This window comes from Herpailurus yagouaroundi, unplaced genomic scaffold, assembly GCF_014898765.1.
Source record: "Herpailurus yagouaroundi ecotype Mexico unplaced genomic scaffold, PumYag 28, whole genome shotgun sequence".
NCBI lineage: Eukaryota > Metazoa > Chordata > Mammalia > Carnivora > Felidae > Herpailurus > Herpailurus yagouaroundi.
This window is the reverse complement of record NW_024412376.1, coordinates 112,715,049-112,728,846: the sequence shown is the minus strand read 5'-3', so window position 1 is coordinate 112,728,846 and position 13,798 is coordinate 112,715,049. Positions and strand designations below refer to the sequence as shown.

General features: G+C 36.2%; 1 protein-coding gene across 1 annotated transcript in view; it reads right to left on the bottom strand.

Moving 5' to 3' along the window:
• Positions 1 to 1,179: 1,179 nt before the first annotated feature.
• The window catches only part of TMPRSS11A (transmembrane serine protease 11A), a 62,705-nt gene continuing 50,086 nt past the window's right edge, over positions 1,180 to 13,798 (bottom strand). The window contains exons 8-10 of the mRNA XM_040482098.1: positions 7,961 to 8,220; positions 3,218 to 3,360; positions 1,180 to 1,459 (exon numbers count right to left, since the gene is read on the bottom strand). Coding sequence (XP_040338032.1) covers positions 1,298 to 1,459; positions 3,218 to 3,360; positions 7,961 to 8,220 — 565 coding nt within the window. The 3' untranslated portion in view covers positions 1,180 to 1,297. The remainder of the gene's footprint in view (positions 1,460 to 3,217; positions 3,361 to 7,960; positions 8,221 to 13,798) is intronic.

The following is a 13,798-nucleotide window of genomic DNA, read 5'->3' as shown; positions in this document are numbered from 1 at the left end:
AGACACTAAGGGGCTTTTTTCAGATTACTTTGTTTATGTGTTCTGTGCAGTAGGTCCTTGAAATTTACATTTCATTTTTTTTTTTTTAACTAGTGTTTCATGGTTGCAATAGTTAGGCTACCGCCACAAGCCCTAGGAGATAATTGGCTGCATCAATTCAAAGATATAAATGTTTCTTTCTATGTAGAAAGACAAACTCATTGATTCTTCAACATATTAGGGAATTCTCATTTTTCTAGGCATTTAACCTTACAATAATGTAAAGAACTACCTCCTAGAGGTTCAAACATGTAAATGCATCTATGAAACGTCAAATTTTTGTGCCATTGTTTTGGAATGACTCATGAAGTTACCATCACCTTTCCCCCAGGTTTTGTAACAAAGATACATTTGTGACTAGCTAATTATTATGTGCACTCATTTATTAATCAGGCTTTCTTTGGATATATCTAAGGGTGGGGATAGTTCTCTTTTTTTCTGTGTGTGTGTGTGGGGGGGGGTGTGGGTGGGTGTGTGTTAAAAAAATCACCAAAAATAGGGAGGTTTCATAGTAAAAATGGTTAGAAGATCTCTGGCCTGATTTATCACCATATTTTGTTTCCTAGATATAACTTTTTTTCGAGGATCCTTCTAAAGGGTTTATAAGTAGAAAATGTATTAAATAAAAAATCTCTTTGGAAAACTTGGAATAATAAAGAAACAGAAAAAAGTATTTGTGAGCTCAGGAGAAATGATTAGAAATTATATAACATTTATAACATTATATAATTATATAATTATATAACATTGCATTACACCTCTTTTATATTCCAATTTGCATGATGTAAAGAGTTGAGTATCTCTGCTGTATTCTTCCAGCCAGGATAAATTGACCCACTACTTTACAAATTTATAAGAATTTAAAAAAAAAATTTTTTTTTTCAACGTTTATTTATTTTTGGGACAGAGAGAGACAGAGCATGAACGGGGGAGGGGCAGAGAGAGAGGGAGACACAGAATCGGAAACAGGCTCCAGGCTCTGAGCCATCAGCCCAGAGCCCGACGCAGGGCTCGAACTCACGGACCGCGAGATCGTGACCTGGCTGAAGTTGGACGCTTAACCGACTGCGCCACCCAGGCGCCCCACAAATTTATAAGAATTTAAATCCCTTATAAATTGACTATGGGTTGATTAAAGTGATTTTAAAATAAATCACGTCATTTAATTTCACTTCATTGTACTGTATTCACTAAACATTTAAATTCTCATACATGTATAGCTTGCTTAAAGCTGTCAATATTTAACTTTTATAGAGAATTAGAGGCCTGTTTTTGAAGTGATCCAGTTTCGGTAATAAGCCACTTCTGTGTAGACTCCAGGTTTGTTCTTTTGACCACAGTTATCTCCCCAGCTCACAATTCCAATGAGATACCAGGTGTCTCTAAAATCCTTTATAACTAAGGGTCCCCCAGAATCACCCTGAAAATAAAAGAGAAATAAAATTACCTCAATATAGAACTTATTACTTAAAATATTCTGATGAAGCACATATTTTATTATAGACAGCATATTTATTGATTACCAATTACAGAACAATTAATTGAAACATGGATTTCAAAAGTTATAAAAGCTTTAAAGTTCAGTTTCCACATTTTAATTTTCTCAGATTTATAGACATATAATTGACAAATATAATTGTATATAGTTAAAATGTACAATGTGATATTTAACATACATATATATACATATATATATAATTTGTGAAATGATTACCACAATCAGTTTTATTAACACATCTATCATTTCACATAGTTACTGTGTGTGTGTGTGTGTGTGTGTGTGTGTGTGTGTGTGTAGAATGCCTAAGGTCTACTGGCAAATTTCAAATATACAACACAGAAAGTCTAGTTGGTGTTGGTTTTCTCCTGGCTCAAAGCAGGGTTCTTGGATCTCTGTTTTATCAGACAGACGAACCCCCTCATCATGTACCTCAGTTATAATTGCTGTATTCATGTCTTGGACCCTGTCCTTGAGTCTTTTCTCAATAACTTTCCCAGTTTTTCTGTGTCTAGAGCTTTGTTTTACTACTCACTTGCTCAGTCATGGAGCAGGAATTTTACCTCTGCTTCCCAATCTAGTGAAATCTCCTTATGACCACCTCCTTCCTGAGGCATATCACGAATCTCACCACTTGCCTAGATTCTCATATCCTGTCTGCTCCTGGACTCCTGTCACCACCTTCCCCTTCTCCATCATGGCTTGGACCTCTCTGTGCATTCTCTGAAATCTAGCTGCCTCTCTCCTCTTTCTCAGCAACTGAGGCTGGATATGTACCTGATTCCGCTCTTGCCCAGCCTATATGCTACAAAACTCCCTGTTCCTTTTCTGACAGAGGTTTACATGTGTAATTTATGGGACTCAGGGCAGAGCTTTCTGCCACCTGACATCAAAACAACTTCCATTATTTCATCATGTACAATCATCTCCTTGAAGTTTTCAAGAATCTCATGTTATAAAGCAAGTACCTACAGGAAGAAACATACTTTATACCTTCATCAGAAAACGTACATCCAGGATAGCTATTAGACAGCAGAGGAAGGCACTGGAAAGGGCACCAGGCCTAATCCACCTTCTCACTCAGTGTTAACTGCCTCTCGCCCCCTCATTCTCCTTATGCTGAGAGCCAACATATTACTTAGAATTCCCTCAAATATGAATTATAATTTCATACCTTCATTATTTTTGCTATGCTCTTTCTATGTATAGAAAAATAATAGTATTTTCTTGTTGTATAACTGCTAAGTGCCATTTATGCTTCAGGCCTCATTTAAGTGTGATTTCTCTGATATTTGCTGCAAAATTGTTCCCTTCACACTAAAGATATTTGCTCTCCATTATATCATTTAAAACATCTCATCATAGCTCATTGTTCATGATGATTTCCTTTCTAGATGAGACCCCTTTAAGAAAAGGGACTTTGCTGTATGAACCTTTGGACTTCTGGTATTAAGAAAATTTAATTTGGTTAGTTAGTTTGTTTGATGGCTTTAAAGAAACTCTGCTTATATAATTTTGCTTAATAAAACATCCAAAAATGTTTGTGTTGTGAAATATGCATTTAGAAATTACTGAACTGACAAAATATCTATATTGGTACAAACATAAAGAACATTGAATATTTCTTGAAAGAGATAAAAAATATTTTGAGTTAATGATATCAAAATAATTTCTACCTACCCTGCAGGCATCATAAATTCCTTCCAGATATCCAGCACAAAACATTCCAAATTTTATATCATGGCCATATATGTGTGGTTGTTTGCACACATCATCACTTATGATTTTCAGTCTGGCTTCTCGAAGATTATTTTGGGATTCCCCTTAAGGGAAAACAAAGTAATTTTAGTGTTTACAATCAACGTCCTTAGCTAGAAAGAAGTGAGTGGACTTTTTTCCTAATCGAACCTATTTCATATTAAAACTGTCAATACAAAATGAAGTTAATATAAGCAGTTTCTAGAGAATAAATCTGTTTTTAAAATCTGGCACATTTAAATGATAATTATTGCCCTTATCATATTTTTGTAAATACCTATACTTGTAAGAAAAACTTTTTGTGTCTTTTTCTGGAAAACCTTTGTACATTTACTTTATTTTTATTATTTTATTTCATCTTATTTTAATGTTTATTTATTATTGAGAGACAGAGAGAGACAGAGCATGAGCAGAGAGGGGCAGAGACAGAGGGAGACACAGAATCCAAAGCAGGCTCCAGGCTTTGAGCTGTCAGCACAGAGCCCGATGCAGGGCTTGAACTCACAAACTTCAGGATCATGACCTGAGCTGAAATCGGACACCTAACTGACTGAGCCACCCAGGCGCCCCTATTTTATTTTATCTTAATTCTAGTATAGTTAACACAGTGTTATGTTAGTTTTAGGTGCACAATTTAGTGATTCACCTCTTCCATGCATCACCCGGTGCTTATCACAACAAGTGCATTTCTTAATCCCCATTGCCTATTTTATCTATCCCCTCTCCCACCTCTCTCTGGTAACCATCAGTTAAGAGTCTGTTTCTTGGTCTGTTTCTTTCTTTTTTTCCTTTGCTCCTTTGTTTGTGTGTGTCTTACTTAAATCCCACATATGAGTGAAATCATATGGTGTTCGTCTTTCTCTGACAGAATTATTTGGCTTAGCATCGTACTTTTTCTTTAAACCAATCCATTTATATATATATAGGTAGGAAAGCACTCATTTTTAAAAATACAGTTTGTATTTGTGGATTCCAGATTGTTTCTAGAAACTTGTCAGGTTTAGATAGCTTCCTCCCTTGGCTTGATAAAATAACTAAAATACTGTGTATATTTATTTTATCCTTTACATTTTATGAAGAACTTTTACATATATAATGACATTTAAAGTCAATGATTTAATTTCTAATGTATTACAAGTTTGGGACTCCACAGTATAAACTAGATCCTGAGTTGTAGAAACCAATGTTATGACAGGAAGATAACTGCCTCTGGTGGAAACAAAGAATATCACAAGCATTCGGGGATTCTTTATATCAAACCACATACTGGTCAGGAAACTGACATGTGGTAGACAGAATCTACAGTGATTTCCAAGATTCCTATGTGATCTCCTCCCCTGCTTCGGCCTCCAAGTGTGGATGGGATCTGTGAATATAATGGATGTCATTCTCATGATTAGGTTATGTTACATGGCACAGGTAAGGGAATTCTCCGGATGTAATCAGTTTGACATTGAGTTCATCAAAAGGGAGATTATCCAAGGTGGGCCTGACCTAATGAGGTGAACCTCATTTTCTTTTTTTTTTTTAATTTTTTTTTCAACGTTTTTTATTTATTTTTGGGACAGAGAGAGACAGAGCATGAACGGGGGAGGGGCAGAGAGAGAGGGAGACACAGAATCGGAAACAGGCTCCAGGCTCTGAGCCATCAGCCCAGAGCCTGATGTGGGGCTCAAACTCACGAACCGTGAGATTGTGACCTGGCCGAAGTCGGATGCTTAACCGACTGCGCCACCCAGGCGCCCTGAGGTGAACCTCATTTTCAAAAGGGTTTAGGCCTTCCCTGAGTTCAGAGACTTTTTCCTAATGGTTTTGAAGAAGCAAGCTGCTATGAGTTCTATAGCTGCAAGAAACTGCATTCCATAGCAACCAGTGACCTTGAAAGAGAACCCAGAGCTGCAGATGGAGACCACAACTCCAGTGGACACCTTGCTTGCTGTTTTGTGATACCTTGAAAAGAGGACCTAGCTAAGCTGGGTCTGAAATTCTGACCCATGGAAACTGTGAAATAATAAATGCTTGCTGTTTGAAGCTGTTAAATTTGTGGTAATTTGTTACACAGCAATGGGACATACCAATTTTAGACATACCAATTTTAGACATACCAATTTTAGACATACCAATTTTAGTAGAATACCAGTTCAGGATTTATTTCTGGAGAGGTGATTACTGAAATGTTTAAAAAGTGCTTAAGTTATTCTGTTCTTTGAATCAATTGGTGTTTTGTCTTTTTTTTTTTTTTTCCTACGGCATTGTCAGTTAAAAAAATTCATATCCAGTGTCGGGAATGGTAAAGTGAAATTGACAATCTACATATTGTACCTGACAATATAAATTTATAACTTTTTCAGAAAACTGGTTGGCAAAATTTATAAAAAATACAGCACATAAATTCCAGGCATCCCTGAACTATTTCTCAACTATTGTGGGAATGCTTAATGATGTTTCTCACAAAGTATTGTTTTTTAAAAGAGTCAGACTTTTATTTCACTAATTTTCTCTATTTTTTCTTAATTTTGACTTTATTCATTTATACCTATTATTATTTCCTTCCTTTTGCTTGTTTTAGGCTTATTTTGCTCTTTATTTCTGATTTAAGTAAGAACTTAGATTATTGATTTGAGAATTTTCTTCTTTTCTAATGTCTTCAGTTGCTATAAATTTCCCTCTCTGCATTGTTTTAGCTACATCCTGTGCATATTGATGTTGTTTTCTTTTTCATTTTCAGTCTTTTGTATACTTAAAATTTTCTTTAAGACTTCCTCTTTAACCTATGTATTATTTAGAAGGGTATTGTTTAATTTCTAAGCAGTTAGAGATTTTTCTGTTCTCTTTCTGCTAATGGTTTCTAGTTTGATTTCATTATGATCAGACAGATACTGTGTATGATTTCAGTTCTTTAAAGTTGTTGAAGATTGTATTATGGAGCTAGATATGATCTACTTTTGGTCAGTATTGGTGAATATTTTATGGATGCTTGAAAAAAATGGGTTCAGCTTTGGGTTCTATACATGCCATTTAGATTCCATTGCTACTCAAAAAGTATTACAGCAGGTATATTTCTGCCAACCTCAAACTCCAGGCCAGAACTGATTCTTCCCACCAAACCAAAGGGAAAATGAAGTGCCCCTCCCATCATCATGAAGCAGGGAGTGCAAATTCTATATTATAAGAAAACCCATCAGAGAGAGTGCAGACATAGAGGTGTTATGCTTACAGCTCTACTCAGCTGCCCTGGAATTAGTAAGATATGAATAATTTCTGTGATTGGTAATATGGCTGTAAAGAAAGCCATACATATCTCAGCTTGTATAATAGTAATGAAACCATATGAGACACCTGGAAAAAATCTAGAGACCATCAAGACTATTCTTGGGTACATTAGTGAAAGATATTCCTAGTTCCTTAGTGGAGACTAAGAATTAATGGTTTATTCTTTAGGGTTTTTATATATAAAGGAATTGTACAGAGCTCTGTGAATGGATTTTGTCATTCCCGGAAAGGCTTTTCTTTATCTTCCTATGCCCAGAGTTAAGGAAACTCCCTTGCTGTTGTTATATGTAAATACCTAGACCAGATTTTACAATCCAGAGTGTATCTGACTATGCCAAAAAAAAAAAGCATTCAAAAAAAGCATTCAAAAACAAAATCATTTTTACTTATTAGAAGTGTAAGGTAGTATATCAAGCTAAATCAGTTTAGAGAGAGCCATGGAAGCTTTGTTATCAGAGACGATCTCTAAATTAGCCTCTGTAATTCTGAAGCAGATTTGGCTGTAATTGGACATTGTAGCTGAGAAACAGAAAAACTTGTGAAGTGACCCAGGAAAGTGAAAATGAGTAGTGGAGCAAACCAAGGGGATGAATAGATTAAAAGGGTAGAGGGGGGCTCACAGAAATGAGGCATAAAGGGAGGGAGCGTTGGAGGGAAAGTGGGCATGAAGATGACAACACATCTGATGCACACCTGGCATTGCATAGACAACAGCACATAGAAATAGACTCTAGTGTTGCTGAGGGAACATTCACTTCTTTTATGTCTTCCTTGAAGCCTACCCCTTTGGAGCTGCCTCTCCCTATTCTATGTGAGTCTGACCAGGCTGTCTATCACACACCTTCCTTTCTTGGTATAGGCACAGGAGTGAGTACCTGAGTTAGTGAGTCAACCCAAGTGCCCTGGACACAAACGGGGCCAAAGGAAACCTTTTCAGGGATTAATGTAGATTTCTGGCAAAGAGCAGGACATGTTCTTCCCTCCGCATCTATTAGGGGAACATGATGTAAACCTTGATGTTGTTGGCCACCTTTGACACTATGTGGAACTAGAACCCCTCCATATGAAGGCAATCTAGGGGAAAACAGAGCCAGAAATGGGAAGATTCAGAGATTCAGCATCTAATGACATACAAACTCCTGAATCCAGCTATGTCTAAAACAAGACTCATCTCCTCTCGATTTCCAAATCACAAGGGCTGAATTTGCCATTTTATTATTGTTTTTGCTTTAGTTAGTTCGAGTTGAGTTTCTGTCACTGACAAAGTAAGAGCTCTAACTAATCCAATAAAGCTGTGTGGAAATGGCTGGCAGGATATATTAATGGAGATTAGATTAAATCACACTGTCCTAAATTGGATTTAGAGCTCTGTGTTCTTTCTGAGATACCTACCACCGTAGAAAAGTGCTCCAAATCCTGTGATATAAACAGTTGAATTGGGTTGGAAGGATGCAGAGGCTTCTGGCAAACAAACCCGGCGGATGTCATTAGTAAAGGTGACCTTGGGAGAGAACTGTACAACAGCAATGTCGTACTCTCTTGCTGGGGAGTGATATCTCTCATGGACAATAATTCTTCTGATATTTCTTTTCATTAATGGAGGCTTGATTGTTGTTCCAAAGCTAACAGTCCATTGATGTGGATTTGCATTACTGGAAAAGGTTAGAAATGCATATAAACTGAACATATAAACTGCAGCACTATAATAACTGCATGAAGGCTAATAAAAAACTCCATCTTAAAAATATTTGGTTGTAGTGATAGTTTCCTTTGACCTTTAAATATAGACTATTGCTATTTTGAAAGATAAACTGTATACAAACAGCATCTTAGAGCTGAAATCCAAATAAGAATTATTGAATTCTAGAACTGTAAAGCATATAAGCTATTATTCATTTATCTCTTCAGCAAATATTTGTTGAAATTCTGTATGCTAAGTCTTATTTGAAGTGCTGGGATTGAAGTGGTGAACCAGACAGAAAAGGTCCCTGCTGGTGGCAGTATTCAATTCCAGTGAAGGAAAAAGAACAAAATGAATTAACAGATAAATAAATCCAAGCAGTGATAAGGGCTATGAATAAAATAAAATAGGGTAGTGGAATAGAGTACAGGGGGGTAGTTAGATAATTTTCTTTTAAAAATAAGATGTTTAGGCTGAGACTGGTTTATGGGGAATTAGCTGTGAGAAGGCAGGGAGACAAATTTCCAGACAAACTTCCTAAGGCTTACATCAGATGGGCTGCAGTTCGAGACCCAAGGGAAGAGTGGTGGGGCATGAGGCTGGCGAGGTAGGCAGGAACCAGATTTTAGAGTGTCTTATAGGTCATGAATAGTGTGTTTAGATTTTATTCAAGTGATATGGGAATTCACTGGATAATTTTAAGACAAGAGTAATGTAGTTTCATTTACATTAAAAAAAATCACATAAGTTCTTTCTGGAGAATAGATTGTTGGAAGGTAAGAGTGAATGAGGTAAAAGTTGTCAGAAGTAGGAGCGCCTGGATGCCTCAGTCAGTTAACCTTCTCACTTCAGCTCAGGTCATGATCTCACAGTTCTTGGGATCGAGCCCCACATTGGGCTCTGTGCTGAAAGCACAGAGCCTGCTTTGGATCCTCTTTATCTAAAATAAACATTTAAGAAAAAATTTGTCAGAAGTCTTGTGAAAGATGACCAAGTATGGATGACTTCTAGCTTGTGAGCAACTTTTAGCTTGCGGGCTTGCACAACTGGCAGATCATGGTACATATGGAGATTGGAAAGGTCATTTAGTAATAAAAGATCATCTAGTAAAGCCTTCGTTTTATACATAAGGAAAATAAAACCTAGATAGGTTAAACTATTTGCCACGTATCATGTCTGCTTGCCTCTCTCTGCTCTTCTCTTTATTGGACATGGTCTCCCATCAAAATCTATTTATTAGTAGCAAGATTAGTATTCTTAACTAAGTACTTAACTAACACCGTCCATGAGGGATAAGCAGAAACAGATACTGCCCATATAGATACTTGTTCCTCAACCTAATTATTTCCTAATAGGTAGCTTTAGTCATAGAAAGAAGCATATAAACATATCATAGGGTTTAAGTCCAATTTGACAGCTGTAATTGTGTTGGGATTATTATTTTTATCTTTACGGGAACTTAAATTTAAATTTTAAATCGTGTTTTTATACACAGTTTTGATGTGCAAAAATAATGAGAGAAGCTAAATAAAAATGGTTTATGAACACAATTGTTCATTTGCATAAATATATTGACATTTTTGTTTATAAATAAATCTCTTGTGAATTTTATTTGTGCAAATCTGCTCCCTCACCTTAGTCATACCTAGATAAACTTAATATAAATCAAGTATTTCGAACTTGGAAGTGCAAAGGACAGACCTTGAATTGCATTTACTTAAATGAAATGATCATTTCAGAACTTTCAAACAAAACCCTGATACTATTTAATACAACTTGTATTTGTTACATTGTGGACAGAAAACCTGAAAGAAACACCTGACATGAAAGATCCTAAGTGAAGATTACAAATAAACTTAAAAAAATTTTAAACTGGGCCCAAATAAAAAAAATGATAATGATAATGAGTATAAAACAGTAATTCAGATCCCCGACTAAATTGTAAAAATTGAAAGTGTGATTCCTGGGTTGGAAACTATCCCTATAAAAAGGATCTGGGAATTTTGTTGATTATTAGCTTGAAAACCGATCCACGTGATAAGAGTTCTTAAAGGGTTCAGTCAGTATAAGAGTGCAATGATATCAAACAATCTCAAACTAGGGAAGGCCATAAAAAGTCATTTGGTCCTCTCACTGATCCAGTGCTTGAAAGATGGAACTTTGCATGAGGCAGACATACATGCTTGTGTTCAATTCCACCCTCCCCTAACATTGTGACCTTGGGCAAGTTACTTAACTTTTCTTATTTTGCTCAGTGAAAAAAAAGCTTATCAAGCATTGTTTACTTAATGAGGTGAGTGTGAGTGTAAGAATTATGTGAAATCAATCCTTTAAAAAATTTTTTTAAATGTTTATTTACTTTTGAGAGAGAAAGAGACAGCATGAGCAAGGGAGGGACAGAAAGGGATAGAGACACTGAATCTGAAGCAGGCTCCAGGCTCTGAGCTGTCAGCACAGAGCCTGATGCAACGTGGGGCGCGAACTCACCAACCATAAGATAAGATCATGACCTGAGCCACAGTCGGAGGCTTACTGAGTCACCCAGGTGCCCCTATGTAAAACCAATCTTAAGGATCTAATCAAAAATTTGTACCACACTGGAGCTTAATAAGTGCTAATAGTTGTTGTAAGAACACAGTCTCAGGTAGCAATTGTCTATGCTTGAACCCTTCTGCAGATGGGAACATCGCCTTTCCCTTAGAATCTCTTTCTTCACCTTGGAATCCCTTGCATATTTGAGCAGCTCTAACTATTGAAAGTTCTTCCTTGATTCCCTAATTCTCTTGCACAGGAAAGTGTCTCAGACATAGGCTTTGAATGGCAAAGTAAACCATACAGTTATATTATTACCTTTCTTTACCATCCAACACTCTGTAGTTTGAGAACATTTCATTTTCTCAATTTTTCTTTGAGTGTGTTGTCCAGGACAGAACTCACTATCCCAGTCAGGATTTGACCAACAAAGAGTCTAATGTCTCCTTTATTTTGAAATCTGCATTTCTTTAATTCAATTTAAATCATAATGTAGTTTTGTGAACAACTAACTCATAGTAGGCTATTTTCTGAAAAAAATTTTAAGCAATTTGCACATGTTAAAGCACAAATATGCTTTTGGTACTGATATACTTAGATTTTTTTTGACTCAGTGTAGAGCCTTACATTTATATTTACCAAAATTAATCATTTAGTTCTTGCTTATGATTCTAACATAATTAAAGTCCTGCTGAAATTTGTTTTTCTTACCCACATTTGTTATCCTTTCCAGCATCTATCATCAGCTACTTTGTTGATTATAACTTCCACATCACCTACCAAGCCTAGAAAATACATTGTCTAGGACACAGTGCAGAATAAAGATCTTTGGGGGGCCATAAAAAACATCTGCAGTCTTTCAATAGCAATTCTTAATCATCATCCTTTAGATAGAGTTGTTCAGTTACTGAGCTAACTATAACCTTCCATTCAATTTATATTATTTTATTTTTTCAAAAGCCCTCGCATTTTACTTTGTCATTATGACATTAGTCATGCTATCTCATTTTTAAATATGTTTATTTATATTTATTTGGGAGGGGGCAGCATAGAGGTGGAGACGAGAGAATCCCAAGCAGGCTCTGCGCTGTCAGCACAGACCCTGATGTGGGGCTCAATTGCATGAAATGTGAAATCATGACCTGAGCCAAAATCAAGAGTTGGACACTCAACTGACTGAGCCACCCAGGCACCCCAATCATACTATCTATTTTGAAGAGTGTTTTGGTTCTTGGAAGCACGATTTAAGGAAGACACTGACAAAATCATGAACATGTAGAGTAGAAGTAAGATTGTAGGATATTCTGAAGCTGATGTTGTGAAATAAAGTAGTGATATTTATTTTCACCTATGGTTTTGAGATTCTCATTTATTTTATATTATCTGCCCTGAAAAAGAGAAAATAAGGAATTAGTTCTCTCCCTGGTTCTATGGAGAAGGAAATAAATTTGATCCCTGATGTTCCAGATAAAAAAAACAAATATCAGTGGATAAAAGTTATTAGGTTGCAGATTTGATGTTCATTGTTATAAGGATATGTGCAAAAGTGGATCCATCTACCACAAAATTGACTGACTTTGGAGCTAGTAAGTTCTCCTTACTTTGAGATATTCGATTCCCAACTAGGAAACTAGTGATTTCTTTGCATTCTAACATATTGGCCTGTTGAGCTCTGATGTCTTTCAAACTTTAAGAATCTAAGTCTCTATATTCAAATTTAGACTCCAGTAGACAGAATTACCATGGTATCAAAAGTCGGAATTTTATTAGCAAATATCTTCTCCCATTTGGTGGGTTGTCTTTTTGTTTTATTTTGTTGATGGTTTCCTTCACTGTGAAAAAGTTTTTGAATAGTAGTATAGTTTTGGTATAGTTTAATTTTGCTTTTGTTTCCCTTACCTGTCTAGACATGTCTAGAAAAATGTCTACAGCTAATGTCAAAGAGATTGCTGCCTGTGTTTTCTTCTAGGAATTTTGTGGTTTCAGGGGTCACATTTAGGTCTTTAATCCATTTTGAGTTTATTTTTGTGTATGGTGTAAGATGGTGGTCCAGTTTCATTCTTTTGCATGTAGCTGTCGAGTTTTCCCAGCACCATTTGTTGAAGAGACTGTCTTTTGTCCCATTGTATATTCTTGCCTCCTTTGTTGTAGATTAACGGGCCATATAATTATTGGTTTATTTCTGGGATCTTTATTCTGTTCTATTGATTTATGTGTCTATTTTTGTATCAATATCATACTGTCTTGATCACCACAACTTTGTAGTGTATCTTGAAATCTGGGATTGTGGTTCCTTCAGCCCCATTCTTTATCAAGATGGCTTTGGTTATTTGGAGTCATCTGCAGAGTGAAGGAAACCATAAACAAAACAAAAAGGCAGCCTACTGAACGGAAGAGTATATTTACAAATGATATACCTGATAAAGGTTAATAATCAAAATATATAAAGAACTTGTACAACTCAACACCAAAAAAACAAGTGATCTAATTGAAAAATGGGCAGTACGCCCAAATAGACATTTTTCCAAAGGGGATATACAGATGGCCAACAGACACATGAAAAAATTCTCAACATCACTGGTAATCAGAGAAATGCAAATCAAAACCAAATGAGACATCACCTTATACGTGTCAGAATGACTAAAATTAAAAAGATAAGGAACAACAAATGTTGGCCAGGTTGTGGATAAAAAGGAACTCTTAGGCACTATTGGTGAAAATGTAAATTGGTACAGCCACTTTGAAAAATCATATGGTGGTTCCTCAAAAAATTAAAAATAGAATTACTGGGATGCCTGGGTGGCTCAATCAGTTAAGCATCTGACTCTTGATTTGGGCTCAGGGCGAGATCTCACAATTTGTGAGTTTGAGCCCTGTGGCAGGCTCAGTGCTGATGGTGGGGAGTCTGCTTGGGATTCTGTCTCTCCCTCTCTCTCTGCCCTTCCCCTGCTCCCATGTGTGCGCTCTCTCTTTCAAAATAAATACACTTTGATTTAGGACAGGAGAGGGAAGATGGC